This window comes from Electrophorus electricus, chromosome 7 (genome assembly GCF_041902795.1).
Source record: "Electrophorus electricus isolate QZ-2024a chromosome 7, ASM4190279v1, whole genome shotgun sequence".
Taxonomy (NCBI): domain Eukaryota; kingdom Metazoa; phylum Chordata; class Actinopteri; order Gymnotiformes; family Gymnotidae; genus Electrophorus; species Electrophorus electricus.
In genome coordinates, this window is record NC_137503.1 from 34,666,265 (window position 1) to 34,692,219 (window position 25,955).

The following is a 25,955-nucleotide window of genomic DNA, read 5'->3' on the forward strand; positions in this document are numbered from 1 at the left end:
AGAGACGCTGCAGTCACATCCTTTATTAGCTATTCTAGAAACCAGTTTCAGAAACAAAAACATGCTAACACTGAGGCAGTTGTATTTAATTAAAAAAAACCTTGGCCTACGTGTTTGTCTAATAATACACAAATATGCTATTATTCAAAATTCATTAAAATGCAGGAATTTGGAAGATGCGTCAAGATGTCTTACTGTGTAATTAGAGAACGTTGTTACATAATAGAAGACTTTATTGATTCAGAAGGAAATTTCAATGGTTATATTAAGTTATAGTGTACAAAGAATTACAATCCTCTTAAGTATTTTTAATGTTAAACATGGTATCACCTTTAAGTATTTATTTTGCATTTTTAAAAGTATATAAAAAGATTGCATGTCTTACAAATTACAGACTTCCAAGTTTCATTAATTATCCTATATAACAATATGTCTAACACTCACCCAAAATACAAAATCTTTCATCCTGTGATTATTGGGAAAAAAAAGAAAAATTATCAAATCATAAGAATTGAAACTTTTGAAAAATAATCCAGTTAATGGATGAGCTTTATGCATTGGGGGAAAAACATCAATTAACAGGCCCCTGTTTTGTTGAGGTAAGAACGAATGACCCCAAAGCTACAGGGGACCCAGAACAAGTAGAAACCCAAAGAACTGGTTTAACTGTCTCCTGTGCTCGTCTAGGTGACAAGCCCCAGATGTTAGGCAGGAAATCATTGTGAAACAACATATAGAGAAAACGTTCTGTAACTGGAGTTTAGCACATCCCACTCATGTTCTGTGTATAAGCCATATAAACATGTTAAGGTTTCCTGACATTTATGATATCAAACTTGCACTTCGTACACGTTGCATTGGCTGGACATTCTTCTCTAGGTTCACAGTAACTGTGTGAGTGGGCAGTACCTTATATAAAGCCTGTTCCTTCATACGTTTTAAAGAATGTGTTTAAGATCTACTGTTTCAGTACAACTTCACAGTTCGCTCCTCCAAACCCCCTTCAAAAGAAATGGGATGTTAATTAAATGGGATTTGTTTAAGAAGAGTAATCCATTTTATGAATCCAAAAACAGATTTTACTTTCTACAAATATTAGAATAATAGAATTGTGATATTAAATGTAATTCCAGGACTGTGTATAAAATAACGCAAAGGCAGCAGTCCCGCTTCAGTGCAGGAGGAGTCAGGAGTCGTGCAAGCCATAGGGGCCAGGTGCGCACAGACCCGACCCTCATACTGCTCCATTCACACTTTAGTGTGTACAATTCTGCACGGGTGTGTGTCACCAGCATCCACACACACTGCACAACACAGGCAAGCGTGTATTTCACGTCTTTCTCAGAAGCAGTGAGGTTGGGGTGTCTGTAAATCTTGACTGAAGCTCACAAAACATGCATGAACTTCTCCACACACACACAGCTTTGTTTTGGTCCTCAATGTGATCTCAACATCAACCACATAAACCGGATAATGGCACAGTTCCTGGCATTATGCACACATAAATCACACACATACTGTTTAGAGTCATAAACCTAAGAGGAAACTTCCTGTTGTTTCTGTGTATCCCTCTATGATGTGATGGATCCACTGTGTAAAGTCATTCTAAAATGTAGTCACTCTGGACCCCATCAGTGAGAAACACTGTGGGGTGTAGGATAGTTATGCACCAGGCAGGTATACCCAGCAATGGCTTGAACATCTAACCCACACAAGCCTAACTCAGCATCCTTCACAGCTGACAAGCAGGGAAACTTGTAGTTTCACAAATTGTCATTTGTATTTTCTCCAATTTAATTTGCTGTTTAATTGTAGTATTGTGAACTGGAGGTTCTATATATATATATAATTTCTCCCTCAGCATGGCTGTGGTGAGAAGGAATGACAGCACAGAGGACTTTTACTTTGACATCCTGATCTGATAAAACGTCTGTCCTGCACTTAAAAAGTCATTAAGTGAACCTTAAGGTCTTTTGTAGCAGTATGTCCCTGAAAATACCTAAACGATGCTTAGTGTGGTTTATTCATTTACAGTTTGAGTGTAATAGTTTTGCTGTTCTTCAAAAGGCACTTAAAGATTTAATAAATTATTTCTGAGCACTGAAATCATAAGCTACTGGACTGAACCAGTTTAACTTCACATTTTATGTAGATTTGAGTGAAACAAGCAAGAATAATAAGTGTGGCATCTGTAAACACCAGCATGCTGCAGACCGTAACCAAGTGTTTCCAGGATGGCATTTTGGTTTGCGCGGCATGACGATTACATGGCTTCCTTCAAATCACTTCATTTTCAGTCAGAATACAAGCTGGGCATGTGAACAATCAGGCAGCAATTCCAACAGTATTCCTGCGCTTCCCGCGATATTACTTCATCCCCTTCATTTGTGGGCCCTCTTCAGAAACGTCTTGCTGCGGATCTCGTTGAGAGAGAGAGACACCGAACAGCGGGATGGATGTTCCTTCCTGTACGCAATGCTTTCCATGATGGCTTCTTTGATCACCTGAAAAGGAAACAGGAACAAATTTTTTTAAAAGCTAATAATCTGCCTAAAATGGCTAAAAGGAAATGACAAGCTAGCAGCCACCAGTTAGCATCATGTGTGTGACACTAACTGGTAACTACTGGTCACTTATTTTCATTATTAGTAAACTGGTTCATAGAATAAGTCCCTTTTTGCCACAAGACCCACACAAACAAATGCATAGCAAGGCAGTTGCAGCCCCTCAGAAGAGTTCTGTCTGAACTCAGTTCCTGCAGGAAGACTGATCCTGATTCCAGCTCTTAATGCTGCTGAACTATTTGCTCTTACATTCTTGCTCTGTTTATACCTTGTAGCATAGTTAAACCTTGCCCTGATAAAAACATTAGTGACGACTATAATAGTTTAGTGTCATGGAGAGTTGACAGTTTCACACAATCTGGCAGGAACATTTCAGGACATGGAATGTTTCGGGACATCTGCAGAAAACAGCGCAGCAGAGACTGTCTGCCCACTTACTTTTATGTTGTTCAGCGTGTTGAACTCCATGAGGTCATGTAGCCGAGTGAAGGCCTGGTTGGAATACTGGAAGTTAAACGTAGAGTACGGCGTCTCCGGGTCATCGAAGATGTCAAAGTCTGCAAACTCCTTCTCCTTCTCCGTCTGGCGAGGAACTCCTACAGAGTCCACACAAGCAGCTTCTCTTAGGAAAAAGTTCCATGTGAAATGCTAACGTTATATTAGAAAAGAATGAATAAAACAATTAAAAAGAACATGGCAGCTGTTATAATTAAGATTGGGAAATATGTTGATCTTATAAATCAATACACTGTGATCCCTCTTCAAAATCAACAACATTCAATATCAATTCAGTAGTAACAGGGGTGGCATGGTTGTGTCTCAAAAATATTTTCAAAGCTCAGTACATCCAGAGGCTTTGGAGTACCAGAAGCTTGGGTGGGCTTTCAGCAAGTGTGTTCGTGGTTTTATTTCCCCTCACCAGGCAGCTTATAACATTGTCTGAGCTTCAGCTCAGTCTCCACTCAGCTATAGAGACATGTGACAATGTTTTAAATAGTTTTGGAAATCAATTCATTTATTCAACTTACACTGTTACATAATTACATAATCTTTCTTAGAAACCAATTTAAGAATAAATCATTAGATGAAAATGCTCTGAAAAAAAAAAACCACACATTCAGTCAGCTGTGACCAAAACTTTTACTGTCATGGTACATCCACACTTACCCGGAGCTTTGAACTTCCTGAAGTCTATGTTAACCAAGACAAAATGGATGATGGTTGGACAATTCTTGTCGCCTTTTCTGGGTTTAAAGATGTAGCACTCCTTCATCCCCTCCCGGTCAAACACTTTCGGGTCTATTTTTGGAAAGGGAAGCTTGTTCATGCGTGCCCATTTCTCAGCTAACAAAAGGTCCTGTACAAAAAAAAAAAAAAAAAAGCATAAAGAAACATGCATCAATAAGGGTTTGTAGAGCACCTGGCAACACCATTCATCCATTTCAGCCCTTTTGTAACATGTCAATGTAGGCGCGAGACACCTGAACCTTACATTACCTTAACCAGGAATCCCACACTAGACCCATAATAATGCAAACTTAATCAGTAATTAAAGAGCATCACTGATAGTCTGTAGGATCTATTAGCTTTTTAAAACAATGCAGTGTGACGATCATAAGCTGCGTATCTGTATGAACGTGTGATGCTTTTATCAGTGTGTTTGCATGTGTGTGTGGGTATATAATGACCTTAAAGGGAGGACTGGAGTCACTAGGCCTTGCTGAGAAGTCAAAGGAGATAATAAGGTCAGTGCCCCTCTGGGGTCTCAGGATTAGAGGATAGGGGAGGTTAAAGGTCAAGCCACTGTCCACAACATGGATTTTCTTGCTCTTCACATCCAGTGGCTCATAGATGCGGTCAAACTCGTCTGGGTCTGACACCATATAACAGAGAGTGGGAGGGAGAGAGAGAGAGAGAGAGAGAGAGAAAAAGAGAGAGAAAAAGAGATAGAAAGAATACTGCACATTACTCTCATAACCAGAGTATCATTAAATCACAACAGCAGCGCTTAAAGTAATTTTTCACCTTCGAATGCCAACACTGATAGCGATGAGAGCTAGCATGCATCAACTTAGTACAGTACAAATCAAATCAAAGTCAGGCTAACTATCCCCTAAAAAGGACTCATTCACTGTTATTCCAGCCATGTCCCATTCCTGGGCGAGATTCCCAGTATGACGACTGGTGGAGCTGTCAGTGGGACTCGCTCTCTCTAACCTGTGACCGCATCCACCTCCTCCTCAGGGCTGCAGGGGGCCGGAGCGTCACTGAAGGGCGAGAAGGGGATGTTGGTGTTCAAGTTGAGGCCCAGCATGAAGTTGTGCACCTTTCCGGCTCTGCCCTCGCGTGTGTTGAAGAGCGCCGAATCGCTGAACAGAGACGTGACCATTCTCTGAATCCAGCTGGCCTGTTGATGCTCTTCACCCACGCTGGCTGGACAGTACAGGGTAGCATTCAGGGAGAGAACAAACCTGCCTCAGCTGAAAGAAGTGTTCTCACTCACTCACTCACATCTCTTCCTTTCTCCCCTGCTCCCTTACTCTCAATCCATCCTTCCCTTTCTCATTCTCTCCTCCTCAGGGTACTAAGTTATGTCTGCTCCCTCTCTCTTTAGTGGCACCCGGGACCAGTGGCTTGCGTCCCATCGACTGAGCAGATCTGTGAGGAGCAGAAGTTTCTCACCTTTGTGTATGTCTTCATCATTGTCGAGGCTGTCCTCTCCTACGATATGCTCTGGCTTGATTTGCTCTGGGAGACAAGCAACAGCCACAGTCAAGCAACAGCCACACTACACAAAACACCAACAAGCACGCTGCACAGAGAACCATCCAACCACACTACAGGAGTACTGTGTGTTCAAAGAAATCTATGTATTCACTGTTACTGCAATTAGCACCAGACAAGAGATTCTGCATCCCTCCTCCCCCCTTTGATGTCTCACTACACAACACTAAAGAGGTCATGATCTTATCATGCAGTTCTAAACACTGTTTTTCCTGTGAGTGTATATGGGCTTGAACACTGATGCTTAACTAACCACAGAAACTGAAGTTAAGCAGTCTGATAACGATCAAATGGTAAGAAGCTCAGTTCACAGCTACAACCTCCGGCTGTACGTCACTCCCATATTTCACCATGTGCTCTCGGGGGTGATGTCTGAGATAATGCAGCACTACATTTACATTGTGGTATTTAGCTGGCGCTTTTATCCAAACAACCCTTATAATTATGACTGAATACATTTTGAGCAAGCGAGGGTTAGGCCCCCTACTCAGTGATTTGGCAGCGGTGGTGGGGCTTGAACTGGTACCTTCACCACTGAGCTACCACTGCCACTGTTAGATGTGCCTGTCTCCTACCCAGCTCTTCCTCCATAGTGCTTCCTCCAGATAGGTCCTTCACTCCCAGCACTCTGTTGAAAAGAATGGAGAAGGCACTGCCCCACACCCCTATAGAAAACACACACACACACACACACACACAGACTTCTGCTTTATTTCTCCAGTCAACCTTAGAGTAAATGAAAAGTGCTAACTATTGCACACATACTGCACGGAGCTGTACACGTCACTGTAAATGTAAAACTTCTGTTTATGAACACTCATTTAACGGAGATATCCATCTTCACGAGTAGTGTGTGCTTAAACAGTATTAAGATGCAAGAAGGTTTTGTGCTTTAAGTCACTTTAACCTTCCCATCCTTCAAGAGACACGCGTCTGACCCCACAAATGTACCACAGTCCTGAAAGTACATGTTACAGCACTGTACAACGCAGTTTACTATAAACACTCCTACAAAGGAAGCATTCAGTTGTACCACCACAGAAGTAGTGTCATCATTTCCTTAGAAATACCCTCACTTGTTTCACCTTGTTATTGCTGCTTGGGAAATCAATTGAGCTGACACAGGAGAAAACCTTTTAATTAATTTAATATTTTAAGAAATTGCTGCTCCCTCCAGTATAATGTGCAAGAGACAGAGAAACAGGTTGTGGGAGCTGAAATAACAGTGAAACTGCATCTTACCCATTAGGAAATGCAAAGGATTCTCCTCATATTTCTTGACTACAGTACCCATGAAGAACTTGCTGCCAAAAAGGTCAGGGGTCATGAATGTGCCATATTTAGCCATGCCAATCTCGTACGGGCTGAACTCCACCCAATCTGTCAATCAAAAACAAGAGCACAGTGCCACTTTTAGCACACAGCCACAGACTCTTAGAAGACGGCAGGAATGCGGGTAGTAGTTCCATGTATGCAGTGAAGGCCTGGAATTTGCATGCACGATCCCGCACTGTGCCTCCTTGTGGCAGAGCCACTGAGAACACAGAACAGGGTGTGTCACAGTGCTCATTAATGTTTTCTATAGAGGGCTATTTCAGTGCCAGAATGACGAGGGCTATTGTCTGATGATGATGATGATGATGATGATGATGATGATGATGATGCACAAGACAACCAGCGGCGTTATTGATGAGTAATGTTTGCCCTCTCTGCGTAATCCCTTTGAAGAGTTACTTAGACTTTAGACCTGATCCATGTTACTAAATAATGATAGGGAACGTTATGTTTTTAAACACATTTTAAATTCTTAGGATCTGAATAATGTGTCTGGCAGTTCTGGCCAGAGTGAAAGTATTCACTGCCCCAAAAAAGAAAACAAAGAAAAACTAAAACCGAGTTCTCTATCTGAGACGCTCAAAGGTTAGAAAGGAAAGGCTAAAGGCTAGTGTTTGAGCGGATGTAAACTAAACACCACCCAGCGTGTGCTTGGATGACGCTCCTCACCTCGCCCCCTGATTGGCTGAGAAGCGTTCTAAACCGTGACGATACCAGTTCCGGTAAACGTGGCCCCCACGCTGGCACGTTGCTAAGAAACGAATAGTTTAGTTGTTTCGTGCATATACAAAACGCGAAAGGAGAGCGGATGACTTTTATAAGGCAACATTTAACTTGCGGCCCGTTTGGTCAGACTCTGCAGGAGAGAAACCACAAACACATCAAAAGGTGTTTAGGGGGATTAAACACTTCGAAGCGAAGCAACCGTGGCCCCTTAACCGCACAATAAACGGACGTATACGGATGAACATTTACAAATAACGCAATAACTCAAGCCCATCTTTCAATGTTTATCATTTTAGTGTTAGTTTTTTGTCCTTCACATTCGCTTTCATTGTAAACTGTTAGGCGGGCGACCGCTACTGTCGCATAGCAACACGTTATTTGTTTGGAAGTTTGTTTGTTTTGTTTTTGGTTTTTTGGCGGAAGGAACCGCGATGTGAAAGCAGACTTAGTATTACGCTTCGGGCTTCGTTTCTTCCTTTTGCAGAACTGTTGTACAAAAGCAATAAAGCACCACTGCTGTGATTTGGATCGTCATGTAGTAATTCGCGATAACACACTCCTTTCATTGATTTACAAAGAAAACGCCTTTAAATCTGATCAGTTCAATGCCGACCAGCTAATAACACCAAACAGCTTCATAACACTTTACTATTGTGTAATGTTTGCAAACCACATGTGCAAACAGGCATACAAAGCCATTTCTCAAGGTTGTAATCGAGGAATTCGGTGTTATAATACATAAACATGAACATATCTGCAAGATTCAACTAATAAAAGTTGATTTTGCACAATGATCTGCAATGTCATATTTAGAGTTACTTTGAAGATAAATAAATCATCTAAATAAAGTATATTCCATCCGTGTGAAAAAGGTCAGGCTTTAGGGAGATGCAGTCCGTCACACGTGCACCCAGAGACAGGATTTGCCAGTCCATCAGTTTTCCGCTTTTGATGCAGATGAATTCCACTGACGTACAGCAGGCGTGGACGATAAACGTACACCTGACATTCAGTTCCAGATGCACCTGTGCACACAGCTGTGGCATTCTTCAGGCCATCGAAATCAACTCTACCTCCCCCAACAAGAAAACAACTAGGACATATTTTACTAATCTGTTCAGATGGCCCATGTCTGAGTGTCTTAGTTAGTACTTGTCACTAATTAGCAGTCCTTGTCTCTGAGTGATGTCACTAATGTGATGTGTTCAGATTTCTAGTTCCAAGTCCATTTCCACTGGTTGGTCATGGCTCAGCAGAGTAAAGGGTTTGGAAACACAGAAACAGTACTTACTCATTCAAAACAGCTACTTCACAGGCTCTGGATACAAAACAAGGACCTACATGCAGGCACAGACATGCGGCACACTTACCGGCGAACATGAGCTCGGACACGTCCGGTTTGACATGCAGGCAGGTAAACAGGGGCAGTGGAGACTGGGCCTCATTAATCTTCTCCTGGATCTCACTCAGCTTAGTGTCCATCCTCTATACACAGACAGACAGACAGACAGACAGACCGACCGACAGAGGTGGACATCATTCCCCACTCTGCAAACACAGAATGAACTCAGTTTCCCCCTCCAGCCAAAGAAAGCAAGGAGGGAGAGCCAGAAACTGAGGAGGTTTAGGGATTCTTTACGCATCGGACTGCAAAGACTGCGCTGCACGCACGGCAGGAATGAGCGTCTCTCCGATCAGCATGCCGAATATGTCGGTGAAGGTGACGGGTTGGCCGCTGGCTTTCTTGCTCCACAGAGCCTGGACGTAGTTGGTGACGTGCTGTGGCAGGAGCAGGCGCAGCGGGTTACTGCTCACACTTTTCATCAGCTCCTGGTTGATCTGCTCCGGACCCTTCTCAGGGAACTCCGGGTGAGAGTACAATGTGGACATGTACCTGCAAGAGAGAGAAAGAAAAAACAGGACAATTCCAGAAACATATGGACTCGTGTAGTGAAGACATCCAGAGGGATGGATGGAGAACGTGGAGAATTTTCCAGACACACATTTCTTTTCCAGTGCAGAACAGGTAGACTGTGGGATGGAGGGCGGAATGACGTGTGCTCACCAGGTGGATCCGGACAGACCAGCGATGTATGTGACACAGTCCAGAACCCCTGACTCAAAGAGCGCCTTCATGACTCCCGAGAACCCGACCATGGCTCGGAATCCTCCTCCTGACCCCAGCATGGCTATGACGGGAACCTGCGTGCACACATCAGATCACTTCCTGAATTTTAGCAAGCTTTTCAACTTCCAGTATTGCTGAGGTCACTTTCTATCAGCGACAATAGCATCACCCTCACTTGAGCCACAATTTCACATGAAAACAATGATTAATAATGATTAATAATGAGTTCCCAACAACTCAGAGTTGAGACAAGGGTTCGGTTCTTCCCAGCTATTCCACCAGTCCTTCGTCTCAAATGAAGCAATGAATTACCCTTGTTCATAATTATTCATAATTCAATGTCCACCTTTATGTGTGTGTTTTTTTTTGACATTACACTCAATGATTTGATATCACTGACCAAAATTAAAAACACACCAATACACAGACCACATTCGCTTTTAATAGTAAAAACAAGAATCAAACCTGCTAAGATTTTTCTTAGCTACTGACACTGAATAGCAAAGCATCTATAAAACCAAACAGTAAATAAACTAATTAAATGAGTTTTAAAATGAATAATTTAATGTGTCATATAAAGGAAGCATGTGGTTTCATGACATTTAAACAAAAAGTAATTTAATAGTGCAGCAATAATGTTCAACATTCCCGAGTCTACAAGTCAATGACGCTCCGTCGATATCATGCCTAAACTTCACACTGGCAGAAGACAGCTGGAACAAGACATCAGTCCACTGCAAAGCACAATCACATGGTACACACAAACACAGCTGTGTGCGCCAGCCGTGTTGACCGTGCCAACATCCTTTACATAACCAGCCTGCGTCTGACTGCCAGAAGTCACAACTGACAGAAGCATGCTAACTGTGCCGAGAGTCATTGCCGATTGGGAGCTCTCGGTCTTCTAGCTATAAACTTTGTGACTTATTGACACTGAGCAACACCAAATTTATTTACACAGTACATTTAAAACAGCTGATGTCAAGCAAAGTGCTACACAACTTGATCGACCGGATAAGATGTGAATTAGAACAAATAAAGGAAATAAGTGAACGCAAACACACACACACACACTCACACACACACACACACACACACACTCACACTCACACACACACACACACACACACTCACACACACACACACACTCACACACACGCACACACACACACACACTCACACACACACACACACACACACACTCACACACACACACACACACACACACACTCACACACACACACACACACACACACACACACTCACACACACACACACTCACACACACACACACACACACACACACACACACGCGCGCAGTAAGTTTAGTAAAACAAACTAAACTTAAACACCAACTAAAATAATTACCTAACAAAGTAACATGATGGGAGAATGAAAATCATTAAGAAACAATAAAAGACACAAAGCAATTGATGACGAGACCAGAACAAACCAGCTCAAAAAGGACTCAAATGCCTGGGAAAATAAAGGTTCTTAAATTTGACTTAAAAACATCTCTTCTAGGTGGGGAGGGTGATTTGATGAATCTGGGACTGTTGCTAACGCATGGAATAGCCACAAATAAAAGCCCAGCCACCTTCTGATGAACAGTTACAAACATCGGATTAGTAGCTTGTAGGGTGGAGCCTGATGAGAGGTTGACGAGATCAGACATGCAGCTTGGAGCTGTGCTATGGAGAGTTTTAAATCTGAACGCAAGATAGAGACCTGAGGTACTCCACATGTAAAAGATGCTGCACAATGAAGCCATGCACCTCAGTGTTCATTATTTCACCCTGATACACTCCTAAAGGACACACAAACATTATTCTCCTTATTTCTTAATTTGTAAGCTTAGAGATACAAACCAACAGAAAGAAAAAGCTGTGTTACAACTCACAGCGTAGGCACCCGCAATGAAGGACCCTGCAGGGGGAGCGGGGAAACACTCATAACTGATTTTTGCTAATCAAAAATTCCTGGTGTTGCGCTGACTTCATCATGAGTAAAACTCATCTGCTTCCCATCAGATTCTGGACTACGTGCATGGAAGGTTGTACAGTAGTGTGTGTGTGTGTGTGTGAAAACTGTACCTCTTCAGGGGAGGATGGCAGGAGATGAGGTTTCTCCATGTGCAGAAGTTTCTTAATGCCCAGCATGACTCGGTCTCTCCGTCGCTGCCTGTACAGTTTCTCCTTGTCACAGAGAGCCAAGCTAAACCGCAGATCCATGCCAGAACTGGGAAACACAGGCACAGCACACATCACACATCCACGCCACACCTCACGGGTATACACCACTCACCACGGATATGCGCACAGTGAGAGTCGGCAGTACAATACAGTGCTGTGAATGTTTTGAAACTGGAGCCTTTGGATGAGTGTGGAACAGCAGAAGTGGGTTACAAACCCAAACTGCCTCCTTTATGCTTCAATGAGCTTGTGCAGAAGCTAAATGCTGCCATTTGTGCATATGGCATATTTTTAGCCTAGAGGTCGATGCACAAGAAATAACACACAACGTGATTAGTTTTGACACAAGCACACGCCCACTGACTGTGTCCTTTCACTCACAGGTACAATCTGAATGTACAGCGATTCATGATATTCGTTATATTTAATCCTCTGTGCTGCTACACACGTCCTCAGTCCTAATCTTGCTCCCGACGGGCTTGGTGACGGGTGTCAGACTGGCTGGGTTTGCCCTAGGGAGCACTCTTGATTTCGCACAGCGCTGGCTACCTTCGTCACTGGTCTTGCTAAAAGGAAACCGGAGTTTCCTTTTAGCAAGAGATTCATAGCATTCCAGACACAGTGACACATCACTGTGTCAGTGGCACAGCATGCTGCCAACACACACACACACACACACACACACACTCTCCGCGGTCACGAGGTTGCTCCGGCTAACACTTTACATGGAGACTACAGTGGAGGCTCGCACACACAGCTCTCGTTTCGCTAACAGAAGCAGCAGGGTATGTCAAGGCTGACTCAAGCACAGACAGCTGTGTCATGTTCAGCTGGGATACGCACCACACTTCCAGACTCAGTTCCAAGTACACAATGGTTGCCTGTCAAAACAACGCAAAAGACAAACTATTAGTGCAACACGACTCACCACCATTTAAAGTGCCGACAGCATACTGGGCTTCACAGAGCAGAGAAGGGACGTAGAAAAAATAAGTGAAAGAAACAGGGAAAAGGTTTCTTTGTAGAATTTATTTTAGAAATAAATAAATTATTCGATTGCTTATTGAGATTCTTACTTTTCCTATGAGAAAAGGAACCACTTCTGTTTGTCCCACGTTGAGTTTGAAAATGTCATATGATGCAGATCCCAGTGTTTCATCCATCACATAATTAGCGTCCATTAACGTCAACTGAAAACAATCCACACAACCCGTAAGTAACAGTGAAAACATTGAACCATGTTGTTGAAAAGGAGAAGCTATTATACTCGATCACTCAGCGGTGAGACACAAAAGCGTAGACGTGAAGCCACATGACAGGGTCATTACCTCCAGGACATTGTCCTGGTTGGGGTCCAGTATGAACTCGAAGCTCTCGTTCCACTCTGGGTTGATGTCATTATCGATGTGGCGGGTTTTCCTCCTGCTCTCTGGGGCTGTTGGAATGTAAAGCTCCACGTAGGGGTCAGGTGTGTCCACTACACACACACACACACACACACACACACACACTTCAAACATCTTTAACCTGAAGTTCAACAACAGGCCACAAGCCTGCCACACACACTGCTCAGTTCTGTGACCTTTTTAGGCCATTCACTGGTGAAGTTCATGGTCGTTTCAGATAAAAACATCTCCACATTTCAGACATGATGATCTAGTTTCATCGGTTCTTCTGATGACCAGTAACCCAAAATTCTCCAGCACTCACACAAGTCCCCCAGCGCTCCCTTGGTGACGTTCTCAGCCCGCTGCACCTTCACTCGGAGTTTGTGGGAGTACTGCTGTTCTACCTTTTAACAAGAAACCACACACACAAGAATTAAATCTCTAAAGCACAAACATTAAATTCTGAATTAAATAACTATATTAAAATGCATTATGTATTTATTTCCAAGTGCATATACAGTTAAAACATTTTTTTTTTAAATCTAGACAGACAGACATACATACATACATAGCCCGACTCGCACGTTCCAGTGTAGACGGCAGCTACAGAGGACCGCCCCTGGTGTGCGCCCTCTCTCAAAGCTCCGCCTACCATTCCAAACATCTGCTCTCATTAGCCCCTTTTCCACTGCAGGGCCAAACAGTCCTATCGTTGTTCCTGCAGCATATCCATATGGACACGGTTCAGCACGGAACGGCTACTAGCCAGGATCAGGCCAGATTCCATAGCAGGCTTATCCACTCATGCCAAGAACAGTGGAATGTTCTAGAAGTCTAGCACAATGATGTAGGCGTTCATTGGTTCCACATTTAATTCACTTTGCTGCCATCAGTGCTGTAGTCTTTTTACTTCTGTAGTCTTTTTTACTTCTAATAAAGAAAATGGCAGAAACTATTGGTGTTTTCTCACATTTTTCTCTGCATTCTCACACATCACCTCCATTTCTTATTTACTGCTCTGCGCTACTTGCACACAAAAAAGAAATGAAAAAAATGCACAGAGCTCAGACACAAGGAGTGAGGATGATCATCATAGTTAATTACAGTTGGTAAATACAACAGTAGACCCTCTCTCGTGTCTGCTGCAGGGCTCTGTAGGTAGGAGCAGATCCTACCAAGGATCCTACCAACACCTACCAAGGATGCTGCATTGTTCAGTAAAACACTTTACATTTGGAGATTTATTTTCCTGTGTGCAACGGTCATTGCCCCATTGGTCTTGTGTGAAGAGCTCAAGACCACAGAGTCCAATGTAGAGGACATAACTGAGAAAGAATACATGTGTAAGTGGAGAAAGTGATGGGGTGTGTTGAGCGTTATTGACACAAATGAGAAGTCAGTGTGAGCTCATACCTCTTATGACTGTCTCTCAAACACCAGCAGCTATTTGGGAGTGTACAGGAAACCACACAGACTCTAAAGATCACAAACTATATAATTCACCACACAACCTTCACCTATGTGGAAACTTACTGAGTCCTGCAAATGAATCTTCAAACTCTTTGAATCCTGATGGCCAGGCTGGCTTCCAGATGGAATACACACTAGTAGACAAGCAACCTACAGCACACAAGGACTGGGTGTGGCCATAACACATCAGCAAACCCTCAACAGCGCGTACGACCAGTCCTGCCCTCAGCAGGGCGTATGTGTGTCTGCTGTGCTGTGTTTACCCTCCTGTGGGTTTGAGGTCGGATGTGGTCACTGACCTTTGCCTTTGCTACAAAGCCAAGATGAAACACACCTGCAGTTGGTCGCGGTAGGGATGCAACTCGGATAGCTTGGTGCCAGAGCACATACCTGGCTCTCCTGGCCTGGTTTAGTGCATTACATATTAGCAGAGCTACGTTTACGCGACATTTAGAGCGACATACAGAAGAGCACTGCAGTTGCCATCAAATGCAGATCCCCAACCAACAGTAGGTGGCCCTGGCTAGTATGGAAAAGAGCACAGTAAAAGTGCTTAGTGACTCCGCGAAGAGGTGAGTCTTCAGTCTTCGTATAAAGCCAGCCAGTGAAAGTTCATTCTAGTCTACAGGTACCATGTCTGAGTCTTGAGGGTTGGTGGTTCAAGTCGAGCAGTACTAGAGGCACTAGAGGTTTGATTATGGCTCTTAGGCACGTGGATGCCAGTCCATAAGGCTTTGTAGGCGAACGGCAGCGTTTTAAAAGTGATGTGAGCTGCTCCAGGACGTCAGCAGAGGGAACACAGGAACGAGCTCTTTGGGAGCTTGAAAAGAAGTCAAACAGCGCCATTCTGGACCAGCTGCAGGGTCTGGTACCACAGAGGGGAAGGCCTACCAAGAGCACGGTGCAGTAGTCCAGTCTGGAGATGACAAGGCACTGGACAAACAGCTGAGTGGTTTCCATGAAAACAATGGAACATTACAGCTGCACAGACACACAGCTTTTCTACAGCCGCACCATGTATGCGATACCACACGTACTAAAGAATTTTCCCAACTTCACACTTGACCTACCCGAGCATTTAAATTGTGAAAAGACAGAAACTGGGTGTGCAATAAGTTTTCTGTGATTATCTACAGAAGAATACAAATTATTTTTACACGTCAGCGATAAGAAAGGATTAATACTCGAGCAGGAGAGGAGTGCTGAACTTACAATTATGTACTGATAAGGGTCCAGAGCAGACATGGCACCGTTTAGGTCGAGGGCATCCGGACTGTCTCTCCTCTGTCCTCGTCAGCGGCTGTATCTTCACTCCCAGAGGAACATCACCAGAGTAGGATTGCTCATCTGTCTGCCAGCACAAAGGCTGTCCAGCAGGTGGTGGGATCAGGGGGATTTGGGAAATATTTATGACAGGTTTAAGATTAAACTGTAGTCTAATTACAGGTAACATGAGAAAAGTCTGCAAAATTGGAACAATATCCTATATTTCAATCATATTTACTTTATTACACATAAAACATTATAAAATGTTAGTGATGCAACGCATTGAAGCAACTGTGTGCGTGCGTGCGTGAGAATGACCATGTCAGAGAGAGCGCAATAAAAGGGGAAGTGTGCAACTGAGAAACCAAGATAGGGTCTTTGGTAACAGGATGAAAGTACACACACACACAGACACACTTCCATTTTCATTTCTAACTCACTCACTAATCTCTGTGAGTCAGCAGTCTATATGAGAAAACAGCATGCTTAAATTAGAACTCGACAGTTCAAGAACAATCTCTCAATCTATAACGAACCATTCATTTATGCAGAGTCACGCTAACAGAGCACACTGCTGGAACAGCGAACTGTAAAATGCTGAATGCATTGTACTGGACGAACTGTTTAATCCAACAGAAAGCGAAGCGTGAACATTATGACTGAATTCTCACCACTGAACAGTTTAATGAGCTTTTAGAAAAGGGTTAGTAATTTATCGCGAGCAAAACTCCCCTGTGGAAACGCCCACGTGCTTATTTACGCACCGAGTGTTAAAAATCTCACCGCATTTAACGATTCTGGCGATGATCCGAGCTGCCTTTTTATTCCGACAACCTCGGGCACAGAAAGCTACACCAACAATAAATAAACTACAAGTGACACAGATTATGTCTACTGTGACTATTATGGTACCATTGCAAAAATAAACAAACGATAATTCTGCTAAAACTATTGTCCGAGGCTAGTCCAATGACCTGGTCTGCCATGCTGTGTTATGCACCTAGTATTTCATTACTAATGGTCCATTACATTTCCCTTTGCACTATTTACGAGGGTAAGAGGACAAACCTTAATATGAGAATCAGTGTTATCCATCAGTACCGTGCCAATGTGAAGACTGCAATGGGTTACCTTAAATAGCCCAAATCACTCCGGTAATTGGCCCAACGGTCTACCTTGCGTCCTTGCAAAACTCGCAGTGTGTGTGTGTGTGTGTGTGTGTGTGTGTGTGTGTGTGTGTGTGTGTGTGTGTATATATATATATATATATATATATATATATATATATATATATATATATATATATATATATATAGTTATTAAGTTATACCATATACTACATATCTTTGTGTTTTAAGTCCACCACTGCAACGCTTTGGAAGCAAGCGATAATGTAGACCACAATTCCCAAACGATAAAAGGAGATCTACCAACATTAAACACCCTCGAAGGAGCATCTCGTGCGTTAAATTCGGTCGTTCCTTCATCAACGTTCCCGCGTGTAACCTGTCGCTGCGCACCGACGTGCGTGCGCTCGTCTCCGTAGTGTTCGCGGTCGCGCACTGTCGAGAAACGGGACTCGTTTCTCAGGAAAACGGTGGAAGCATCGGCACACCGAGTGGGGTCTGGCGCGGGGACTGTCTCTAGGCCGTGGCTACAGGTCACTTATTTACGACCTTCCTTACGAACTTTCAAATGAATCCACTCAGTTTCTCAAGCAATAAAACTTCCAGGTCCTCTGCACAGCGATGTTTGTGTTTAAGATCGAAGCTGAATCACGTTCAGTAGGATATTCCCAGGACTAAGGTCAGAGCAATAGCGTTTAGTTAGGAGAGCTTACAAATGTGCAACAGCAGCTGTGTGGCAATATCCGCAGGACGGAGGAAAAGTAACGCTATACAGATCAAACGTAGAAAACTCAGATTTGCACTAGACAGTACAACTACACAGTGCGTGACTGCGCTGACTTGCTGAGAGCAAGCTTGGCATTTAGTTCACTGAAACAGACGCAGACACGAGGACTGCACTTACCCGGGAATGGAGGTTATGTCAAACATGAAATCCAAGAAAACATCGAATTTTTTCCTGTGCACAAATATTTGTTTAAGCTACCATGGGGGCGGTGCCGCGAGTCTTCCTAACACATGAAAATGCCCCTAGTCGCTCAACGTGAACGTTAAACCGACCCGTTAACGAGCCTGCAAGTGCGCTGACCGAACTGCAACGATGAGAAAGAACTGCTGCAGAAGTTGTAGGTCCTAACCCCGGAGGATGAATCAGAGGCCAGCGTCAATATAAACGTGAGGCCCAACGCAGACGTGATGTGGGGAACACGAATCTTCAGAATTCTCCAACTAAGGAGCTTTTTAATAGGGACAAATGTCCTGCTGCTACTGGCACGAGCGTTTTGATCCGGTACACCCGCACGGTCGGGTGTCATTCCTTCCACGAGGGGGCGCGCGTTTCGAAGCTTTGGTATACTGAAGGGAAATAATATTATTGATAATGAAGCGGTACGGTATTTCATTGTAGCCTAAACATTTTAATGTGAGTTAACAGCCCAATAGGACTAGCAACTAATTTTGCTTAATTATGTATGTATGTATGTATGTATGTATGTATGTATTATTATTATTATTATTATTATTATTATTATTATTATTATTTATTTGTTTGTTTGTTTGTTTGTTTTATATAGCGCATTTCTCAAACTCAAGACTATTAAAACTATTTAGTTGTTTGATTGTAACTACTTTTCAATTGTTTTTATAGTTCCCACGACCTCGTCAAATAGTCGTCTATTATAAGTCACACAGCACGAATGCTACTGAAACATATTTCTGTCTTCGTATTCTGTATATATTATACAGCATCAGTATGGTGACCGGTAAAACTTAACCCCAACTGTAAGGTGAGGGAAGTTTTCTCTCGAGTAGAGAACACGTCACGTACCTCAGCGCGCGGCTATAAAGGCACACCTCCGTCACGGGCGTTCCTTCACTGCTCGAGCGCAGCTCACCGAGGCGTCAGGCGGTTCCGTTCAAACGTACTGTGATGTCTAGAACCGCGCCGGTCTTGATCTTAATCCTGGGTTTCTGGGCTTGCGACGCAGGTAAGCAGTTTGAGATTATTCATTTGATGAGTTTTAGGATAATTTTAGTATGGGAATGTTGTAGGTTACTTATGGCATCATACGGAATAAGTGCCATGTAAGAACGCAAGGTGCCATGTAATTCAATATGCTGCATAACACTGTATAAGCGCTGTTATAACACTGTATAAGCGCTGTTATAACACTGTATAAGCGCTGTTTTTTGTACATCATACAGCAAACCCCTGTTGCTCTGAGCCATGTCAGAACCGTGGCGTCTGCACTTCTGTTGGCTACGACTCCTACGAATGTGACTGCACGCGTACAGGATATTATGGCCAAAACTGCACGATACGTGAGTATAACGTGTTTTGAATGAGGTGGCAAGACGAGCATTGTGTTTTTGCGCACGTTCTGATCAGCTGTACGTGATCTGTGTTTTGCTTAATAGCGGAATTCTTCACGTGGGTGAAGGTTTCCCTGAAGCCGACACCGGACACCGTGCACTACATCCTCACGCACTTCAAAGGCCTCTGGAACGTTATCAACAATATTCCGTTTTTGAGGGATGCCATAATGGGTTATGTGCTCACGTGTAAGTTGCAAGCACAATTCATCTACTCAATAATTGTATTCATTTTTATTTTGTACAAAACCTATTGTCCAACTCTGAAGCCATATTTTAACTTTGAAGATTACCATTAAAGATGACTGAAGATTTTTGTGGTAACCTTGTAAAGTAATAGACAATATTTTAACACTACACATTGTCACCCCTAAACAGCGCGCGCCCATTTGATTGACAGTCCTCCGACGTACAATTCCGACTATGGTTACAAGAGCTGGGAAGCTTACTCCAACCTATCGTACTTCACGCGCACCTTGCCTCCAGTTCCGGAGGATTGCCCAACACCAATGGGAGTCTCAGGTGAGCCTCTCTTCCCCTCTACAAACCTGTTCTTTGGCATTTCTGCATGCTTACGATGAGAGTTGCATCACAGGGGCTGCAGGCACTACACCGCACAAAGCTGTGCTCGAATCAAGCTGCCTGCATGCCTGTCTCAGGGGTCAGGAAGAGTCACAGTGACGTGGGAAACGCTCCCACAGCACGCCTGCACACACACACGCTATACTTGCCTTTCGGTTCCTGCTCCTTTCAGAGCTGTTTGCCCTAGCCTGTGTTCCTCTCTGCCATTCTCACGTCATGCTCCTGCCCTGGCAGGTAAGACGGAGCTGCCTGACGTGAAGATCTTGGCCGAGAAGCTTCTGCTCCGGAGGAAGTTCATCCCAGACCCACAGCGCACCAGCCTCATGTTCGCCTTCTTTGCCCAGCACTTCACACACCAGTTCTTCAAAACAGACATGAAGAAAGGTGCAGCGTTCACCAGGGCCAAGAACCACGGCGTGAGTGCCAGCCCTCTGACAAACACTCACAACCCACACGTAACGGTGCCTCCAAGGGAACAGCCGTAATATGTATACAAGTCCTCCTGGACTCAAATTAACTTTGTAGAAGTTACTGAAACAAAGTTTGTGGGTTTTGGGTTTTTTTTGTTTGTTTGTTTTTGTTTTTTGTGATTTTTAAAAAATCCTCTGTTTGCATTGTCCAGTTGCAGAGTGTTTTGATTTAAACAAATGATATTTGAGTTATTTGCACTAACAGCTGTTCTAAACCGTGTTCCTTTATGCGCTTCCTTTAAGGTCGATCTGAGTCACATCTATGGAGAGGAACTGGAACGCCAGCACAAGCTGCGTCTCTTCAGGGATGGGAAGCTGAGATATCAGGTCAGTAGAGGACATGCTGCGGAGTAGCTTTATGCAGTCCTAACCCACGAATCTCACTCTCCTGCTAGATAAGAACTTCTTCCTCATAAAGCACACGACCGCTAGTTCACTCTTAAAAGTACCTTAAGAAAAGTTCACCAAACATGTCTAACTAATGAAAGCTATGAGCACCAAGAGCATAAGCTCTTTCATAATTCTAGCCAGTCCCTACTAGCTTTTAATTGTTAATTCTGTTCTTTTTCTTTTGGTAAAAGCAAATTGTTTTGAACAGGTGAAATGAATGTTGCCTCGTGCTGTTCAGGTGCTGGATGGTGAAGTGTATCCCCCCATGGTCAGCGAGGTCCAGGTGGACATGCACTACCCCCCCCATGTGCCAGAGTCCCGCCGCTTTGCTGTGGGCCACGAAGCCTTCGGCCTGGTCCCAGGTCTCCTGATGTATGCCACCCTCTGGCTCCGAGAGCACAATCGTGTCTGCGACATCCTGAAGAAGGAGCATCCCGACTGGGATGATGAGAGACTCTTCCAGACCACGAGGCTCATCCTCATTGGTGAGGAGAATTCTCCATAACCTATTATTCCTACAGTCGTGAAGATTTACATGTGGATCATCATGTGATGGTCCATCTACTCATTTGACCTTTTGTGCTACGTGTTTAAGTATGGATTTGAAAAAATAAATTCTTGTCAGTGGATTGCAAGATCATAAATACTTTGAGTCTTTGGCTTTGTCTCATAAATACTCCGCAACACAAGCACAAGTTTTTAACATACGCTTCTTTGTTTCTCAGGTTTCTCCACAATAGCGTGCCTTTCGAATGCTCTGGAGTATCTCACTCTTATCTGCATGTCTTTCTTTTGCAGGTGAGACCATCAAGATTGTGATTGAGGATTACGTGCAGCACCTTAGTGGCTATCACTTCAAGCTCAAATTTGATCCAGAGATCCTGTTCAACCAGCATTTCCAGTACCAGAACCGGATCTCCTCTGAGTTTAACACCCTCTACCACTGGCATCCTCTCATGCCTGAAGACTTCCACATCCAGGATGAAGTCTACAGCTACTCGCAGTTCCTCTTCAACACCACCATGCTGACAGACTATGGCATCAGCAACCTGGTGGAGTCCTTCACCAATCAGGTGGCAGGCAGGGTGAGTCCAGCTTCAGTCGCAAGTGTTGCAGTGCAGTAAAATATTGCTTTTGTTTGGTCTACAAGCTAACATGTCTGAGGGAATATTTTGTAAAAACAACAGTTGGCTACTTTTTAATTTTAAAAATCATGCATTCTTTGTGATGTTATGCAAACTAACTGCTTGGACTAATTCACCAACTTTTCTTCTGTAGGTGGCAGGCGGTCGTAATGTAGGACGTGCTGTGCTGATGGTGGCCATGAAATCGTTGGAGAACAGCAGGCAAATGCGCTTCCAGTCCCTGAACGCTTATAGGAAACGCTTCAACATGAAGCCCTACGTGTCCTTTGAAGATCTGACAGGTGAGGAAAGTTTAGTGTCTTATCTTCATTAAAGCCCTATAGATCTTTCTTTTGTGTGTGCAGAACTCTCCTCAAACCTTGAGATTGATGGGTGCTGACATTTTTAAAAGTGTACTGGAGAACACTGGGCACAACTACAGACATGTCTTAACCGCAGTGTACCCTGAAACTCCGTAGGCAGCTGCTCCTAAATTTAGTCTGACCAACAGCATGTAAACGGTGTGTCAGGAGAGTAGTCTCACACAGACAAGCCTGTAGTCTTCAAGAAGAGACGTCTCCTTGTCACTATGGGGTGTTTACATGGTGATCTACACATCATATAAAGATTTAAAAGACTTGGATCTTTAACAATGATTCAAGATCTAAACTGGTGCTTAACTTTGGCCTATTTACACTTGAGAAGATAAATGTACATTGGTAACATTGCAACATGAAGACAAGTCCTGGAAGCGGATGTTTCTGATTTAGTTTGATCCTCCTGATAAAAGGATCACTAAAAGAAGCTTATCCCATATCCGGCTTACTAACAGTTGGGTTGTACTAACTGCTTTCCACTGACTTTCATACCATTTAGTCATGTCGATTTTTTATTTTTTTGTTTTGTTTTTTTCCCCTAGGGTGTATAGAATCACCCTGGGGTGATTTTCTGTGGCGTGTTTTTAATGGGCGTGAGTACAGATCAGCATACCTCAGCGTCTGAGGGCAGGGTGATGTGATGGAGCTTGTTCTGTGCTACAGGTGAGCAGGAGATGTCTGCAGAGTTGGAAGAACTGTACGGAGATGTGGAGGCCGTGGAACTCTACACCGGACTTCTGGTGGAGAAGCCGCGGCCCAACTCCATCTTCGGAGAGACCATGGTGGAGATGGGTGCCCCGTACTCCCTGAAAGGCCTCTTGGGAAACCCCATCTGCTCTCCGGAATACTGGAAGCCCAGCACCTTTGGTGGCAGGGTGGGCTTCAACATAGTCAACACTGCCTCGCTGCAGAAACTGGTGTGCGATAACGTCAAGGGACCGTGTCCCATCGCTTCGTTCCATGTGCCTGATGTGAAAGACTCTGTCCAGGGAACCATCAATGCAAGCACAGCACACTCCCGTCAGAATGAAGTCAACCCAACAGTACTGCTCAAAGAAAGGAGCTCTGAGCTATGACCAAAATCTGCCAAGATGTCCTTCTAAAATATAGGCTGTATTTATTTATTTATGTTAAGTAATTTATTTTATTTATTTCTTTGAAAGAAATTTATGGTTTGAATGGTATGGAACTTTTTTTTTTTTTTTTTTGGTATGGTTTAATTTATCTAACATTTTGTAAAAAAAAAAAAAAAAAAAAAAAAAAAAAAGTTAGATTTCTCTATTGCTGTATTTTTATATTGATGAATTCAGGTTTAAGCACTTTGCAATGTCAGGAGCCCTTAACAGGATGCAGGGACGAGGCACAATGAAACAGACGTTTATTTAACATAGCACGTAGGCTATCTTCTCATCAAACACTGATAAACGTACGACAACACACGAGACATTTTTTTAATTTTTATTTATGCATGCATGAGGTGGACGATACGAGAGCGTGGTACTAGAGACAAATGAGCACACACACAGAGATTTCGGGAGGGGCATACCATGACAGACCCCCCTCTCCAGGGTGCAACTCCTGGCACGCCAGCCTATTGGGCTGTGGCCCCAAGACCAACCCCAAACGGCGAGCCAATAGGACCAGCCAACCCACCATGGGCCAGAGCGAGCAGGACAGTGGGGGAAGGACTAAGACTAGGACTAGGACGATGACAGACACAGGAATGCACACACTAACAGCGATGGACACAGACAGAGAGGAATAAAGTGATTGGTATATTCAGCGTGACAGGGACAGACACATGAACAACACCACACATATTCAATAGTCCGGGGAAGGGAGAAGCCACCCCAGACAGTCCACCAGTCATCGGCTGGTTTGGAAGCTGACCATCCTGGGGAGGGAGACCTGTCCTTCACTGGCTTGGGTAGCAGTGACTGTCCTGATTTTGTCCTCCTCTGACGACGCTGCGTCCCTGCTAGCCACCCAGGGCTGCTTGCTTGCTGCGGGGTGGCGTACTCTGGGCGGAGCCTTGGGCGGAGCCTTGGGTGCTGGGGGCTCATCATCCTTGGAGCCTGTAACGTTGCTCTGAGAGGGAGGATCCCTATGATGTCCGACTCCGAGGGCTGGAAATCGTTATACCAATCCTGGTAGCCAGACGTGGTTCCGCACTTGGACCACACACACCTGGACCTCTCCCCCCTATTGTGGGAGTCAGGAGGTGCCCAAGGACATGGGGGCTTTCCGGTACGGCTGTAGGAGGGCATCTACCTCCCTTCTTTCCCTTCCTCTCATTACCTTTCCCCGGCATGCTTGGTCGGTCGGTGTTTCTGTAACATGAGGAGGCTTTAGCAGGATGCGGGGATGAGGCACGATGAAACAGACGTTTAACATGTAACACTTAACACACATGACATGGCACGTAGATTCTATTCTTATCAAACAAAGGACCAGGTGGACAACACGAGCCTGGCACTACAGACGAACGAACACACACACACACAGACGTTTAAGGAGGAGGGAGGGGCCGTACCGTGACACACTGTAAGTGCTTTCTTTTAATTACTTGAAATCAACTTCTTGTAGTTTACTACTACTTCTGAGGTTGAAAGGTTACATCTGGCCATCCATTCAGTCATTGTTTACCAATCTGTTCTCTCTCTCTGTCTAATTTCTGGCGAAAATGAAATTAGATCTCTGTTATTTCCCTTTCATTTTTTGTAATGTTTCCATTATCAATTCTGACACTAAATACTGACAGTATTTTGAAATACTTGAAGTTTGGACACACACTAATAAACAATTACAAAAGGCAATATATAAATGTTCCATAATATGTCAACTGTCCCAGTACATCTGTAAATAATTGTGCTAAAGGTACAATTATTTCTAGATTTATATGACCTACAATTGCTTTGTTACCCTTTGGGTTAAAGGGTCTTTTAATTTGAAATGCGTATGGCTAGCCAGGTGAGCAGGAAGTGACCTAGATGGCTGCTTAAGTTACATGGTGGGAGACAAGAACTCCCCAAACACAGTGAAGCAGACCAAAGGCTTGTGATGTACCAACACTGCTCAATGTGAGCAAGGTAAATTATTTTGGTTAGAAAGGGTTATTAAAGGGATATTAAACAATTGTTTGGTGTAAATCTAAGCTAATCTTGGCCTGTTGTTCGAGACAGAAACATTTGTAATTGTACTAAAATTAATATTTAGAGACAGTTAATGGACTAACTATATGACCATGTTAAAATATGGCAAGATTTAATTGGAGTTTAAAGGATGAAGGTCTTTTGAATAATGGAGGTACGTTGTGGATGAACTGAGGAACGGATGCTGGAATGCTGACTGGGTTATTGTGTGAATAAAAGTGTCTTTTTGCATTTTGTTTAGTTCTTATAGTGTGTTTGTGCAAACCAAAGAATAAAGGACTCTGACCATCAGATGGGTGCCAGTCTGTTATTCAGCACATTGCATTTATCCAGAGTGACTTACAAAAATACTTCAGTTGTCTACTCAGAAAAAGCCCCTCATGTTACTCAGACTTGCTACCATAATGAGATAAGACTGCAACACCCATAATGCTTGAGGCAATCTATCTACAAAACAGACCTGACAACGCAAACAATAACAAAAAATATATAATATGGAACAAAGACAGG

At 43.6% G+C, this 25,955-nt stretch overlaps 2 protein-coding genes across 2 annotated transcripts; one reads left to right on the top strand and one right to left on the bottom strand.

Moving 5' to 3' along the window:
* Nucleotides 1–94: 94 nt before the first annotated feature.
* Nucleotides 95–18,402, bottom strand: pla2g4ab (phospholipase A2, group IVAb (cytosolic, calcium-dependent)). The gene is made up of 19 exons (XM_081718234.1): nt 17,885–18,402; nt 15,800–15,953; nt 13,686–13,835; nt 13,440–13,521; nt 13,058–13,206; nt 12,806–12,919; nt 12,573–12,610; nt 11,631–11,775; nt 9,475–9,611; nt 9,081–9,303; nt 8,780–8,894; nt 6,591–6,728; nt 5,924–6,013; nt 5,247–5,312; nt 4,782–4,997; nt 4,253–4,437; nt 3,732–3,921; nt 3,003–3,160; nt 95–2,504 (listed from the first exon to the last, which is right to left on the bottom strand). The coding sequence occupies exons 3-19, from the start codon at nt 13,779–13,781 to the stop codon at nt 2,382–2,384; spliced, it is 2,265 nt and encodes a 754-aa protein (XP_081574360.1). The 5' UTR covers nt 13,782–13,835; nt 15,800–15,953; nt 17,885–18,402; the 3' UTR covers nt 95–2,381.
* Nucleotides 18,403–18,846: 444 nt separating this feature from the next.
* ptgs2b (prostaglandin-endoperoxide synthase 2b) lies at nt 18,847–25,725 on the top strand. Its single transcript, XM_027022438.3, has 10 exons — nt 18,847–18,965; nt 19,183–19,299; nt 19,396–19,539; nt 19,729–19,872; nt 20,167–20,348; nt 20,646–20,729; nt 21,031–21,277; nt 21,591–21,877; nt 22,071–22,218; nt 22,957–25,725. Exons 1-10 carry the CDS (start codon nt 18,908–18,910, stop codon nt 23,367–23,369), a joined length of 1,824 nt encoding a protein of 607 aa, XP_026878239.2. The 5' UTR covers nt 18,847–18,907; the 3' UTR covers nt 23,370–25,725.
* The last annotated feature ends 230 nt before the right edge of the window (nt 25,726–25,955 follow it).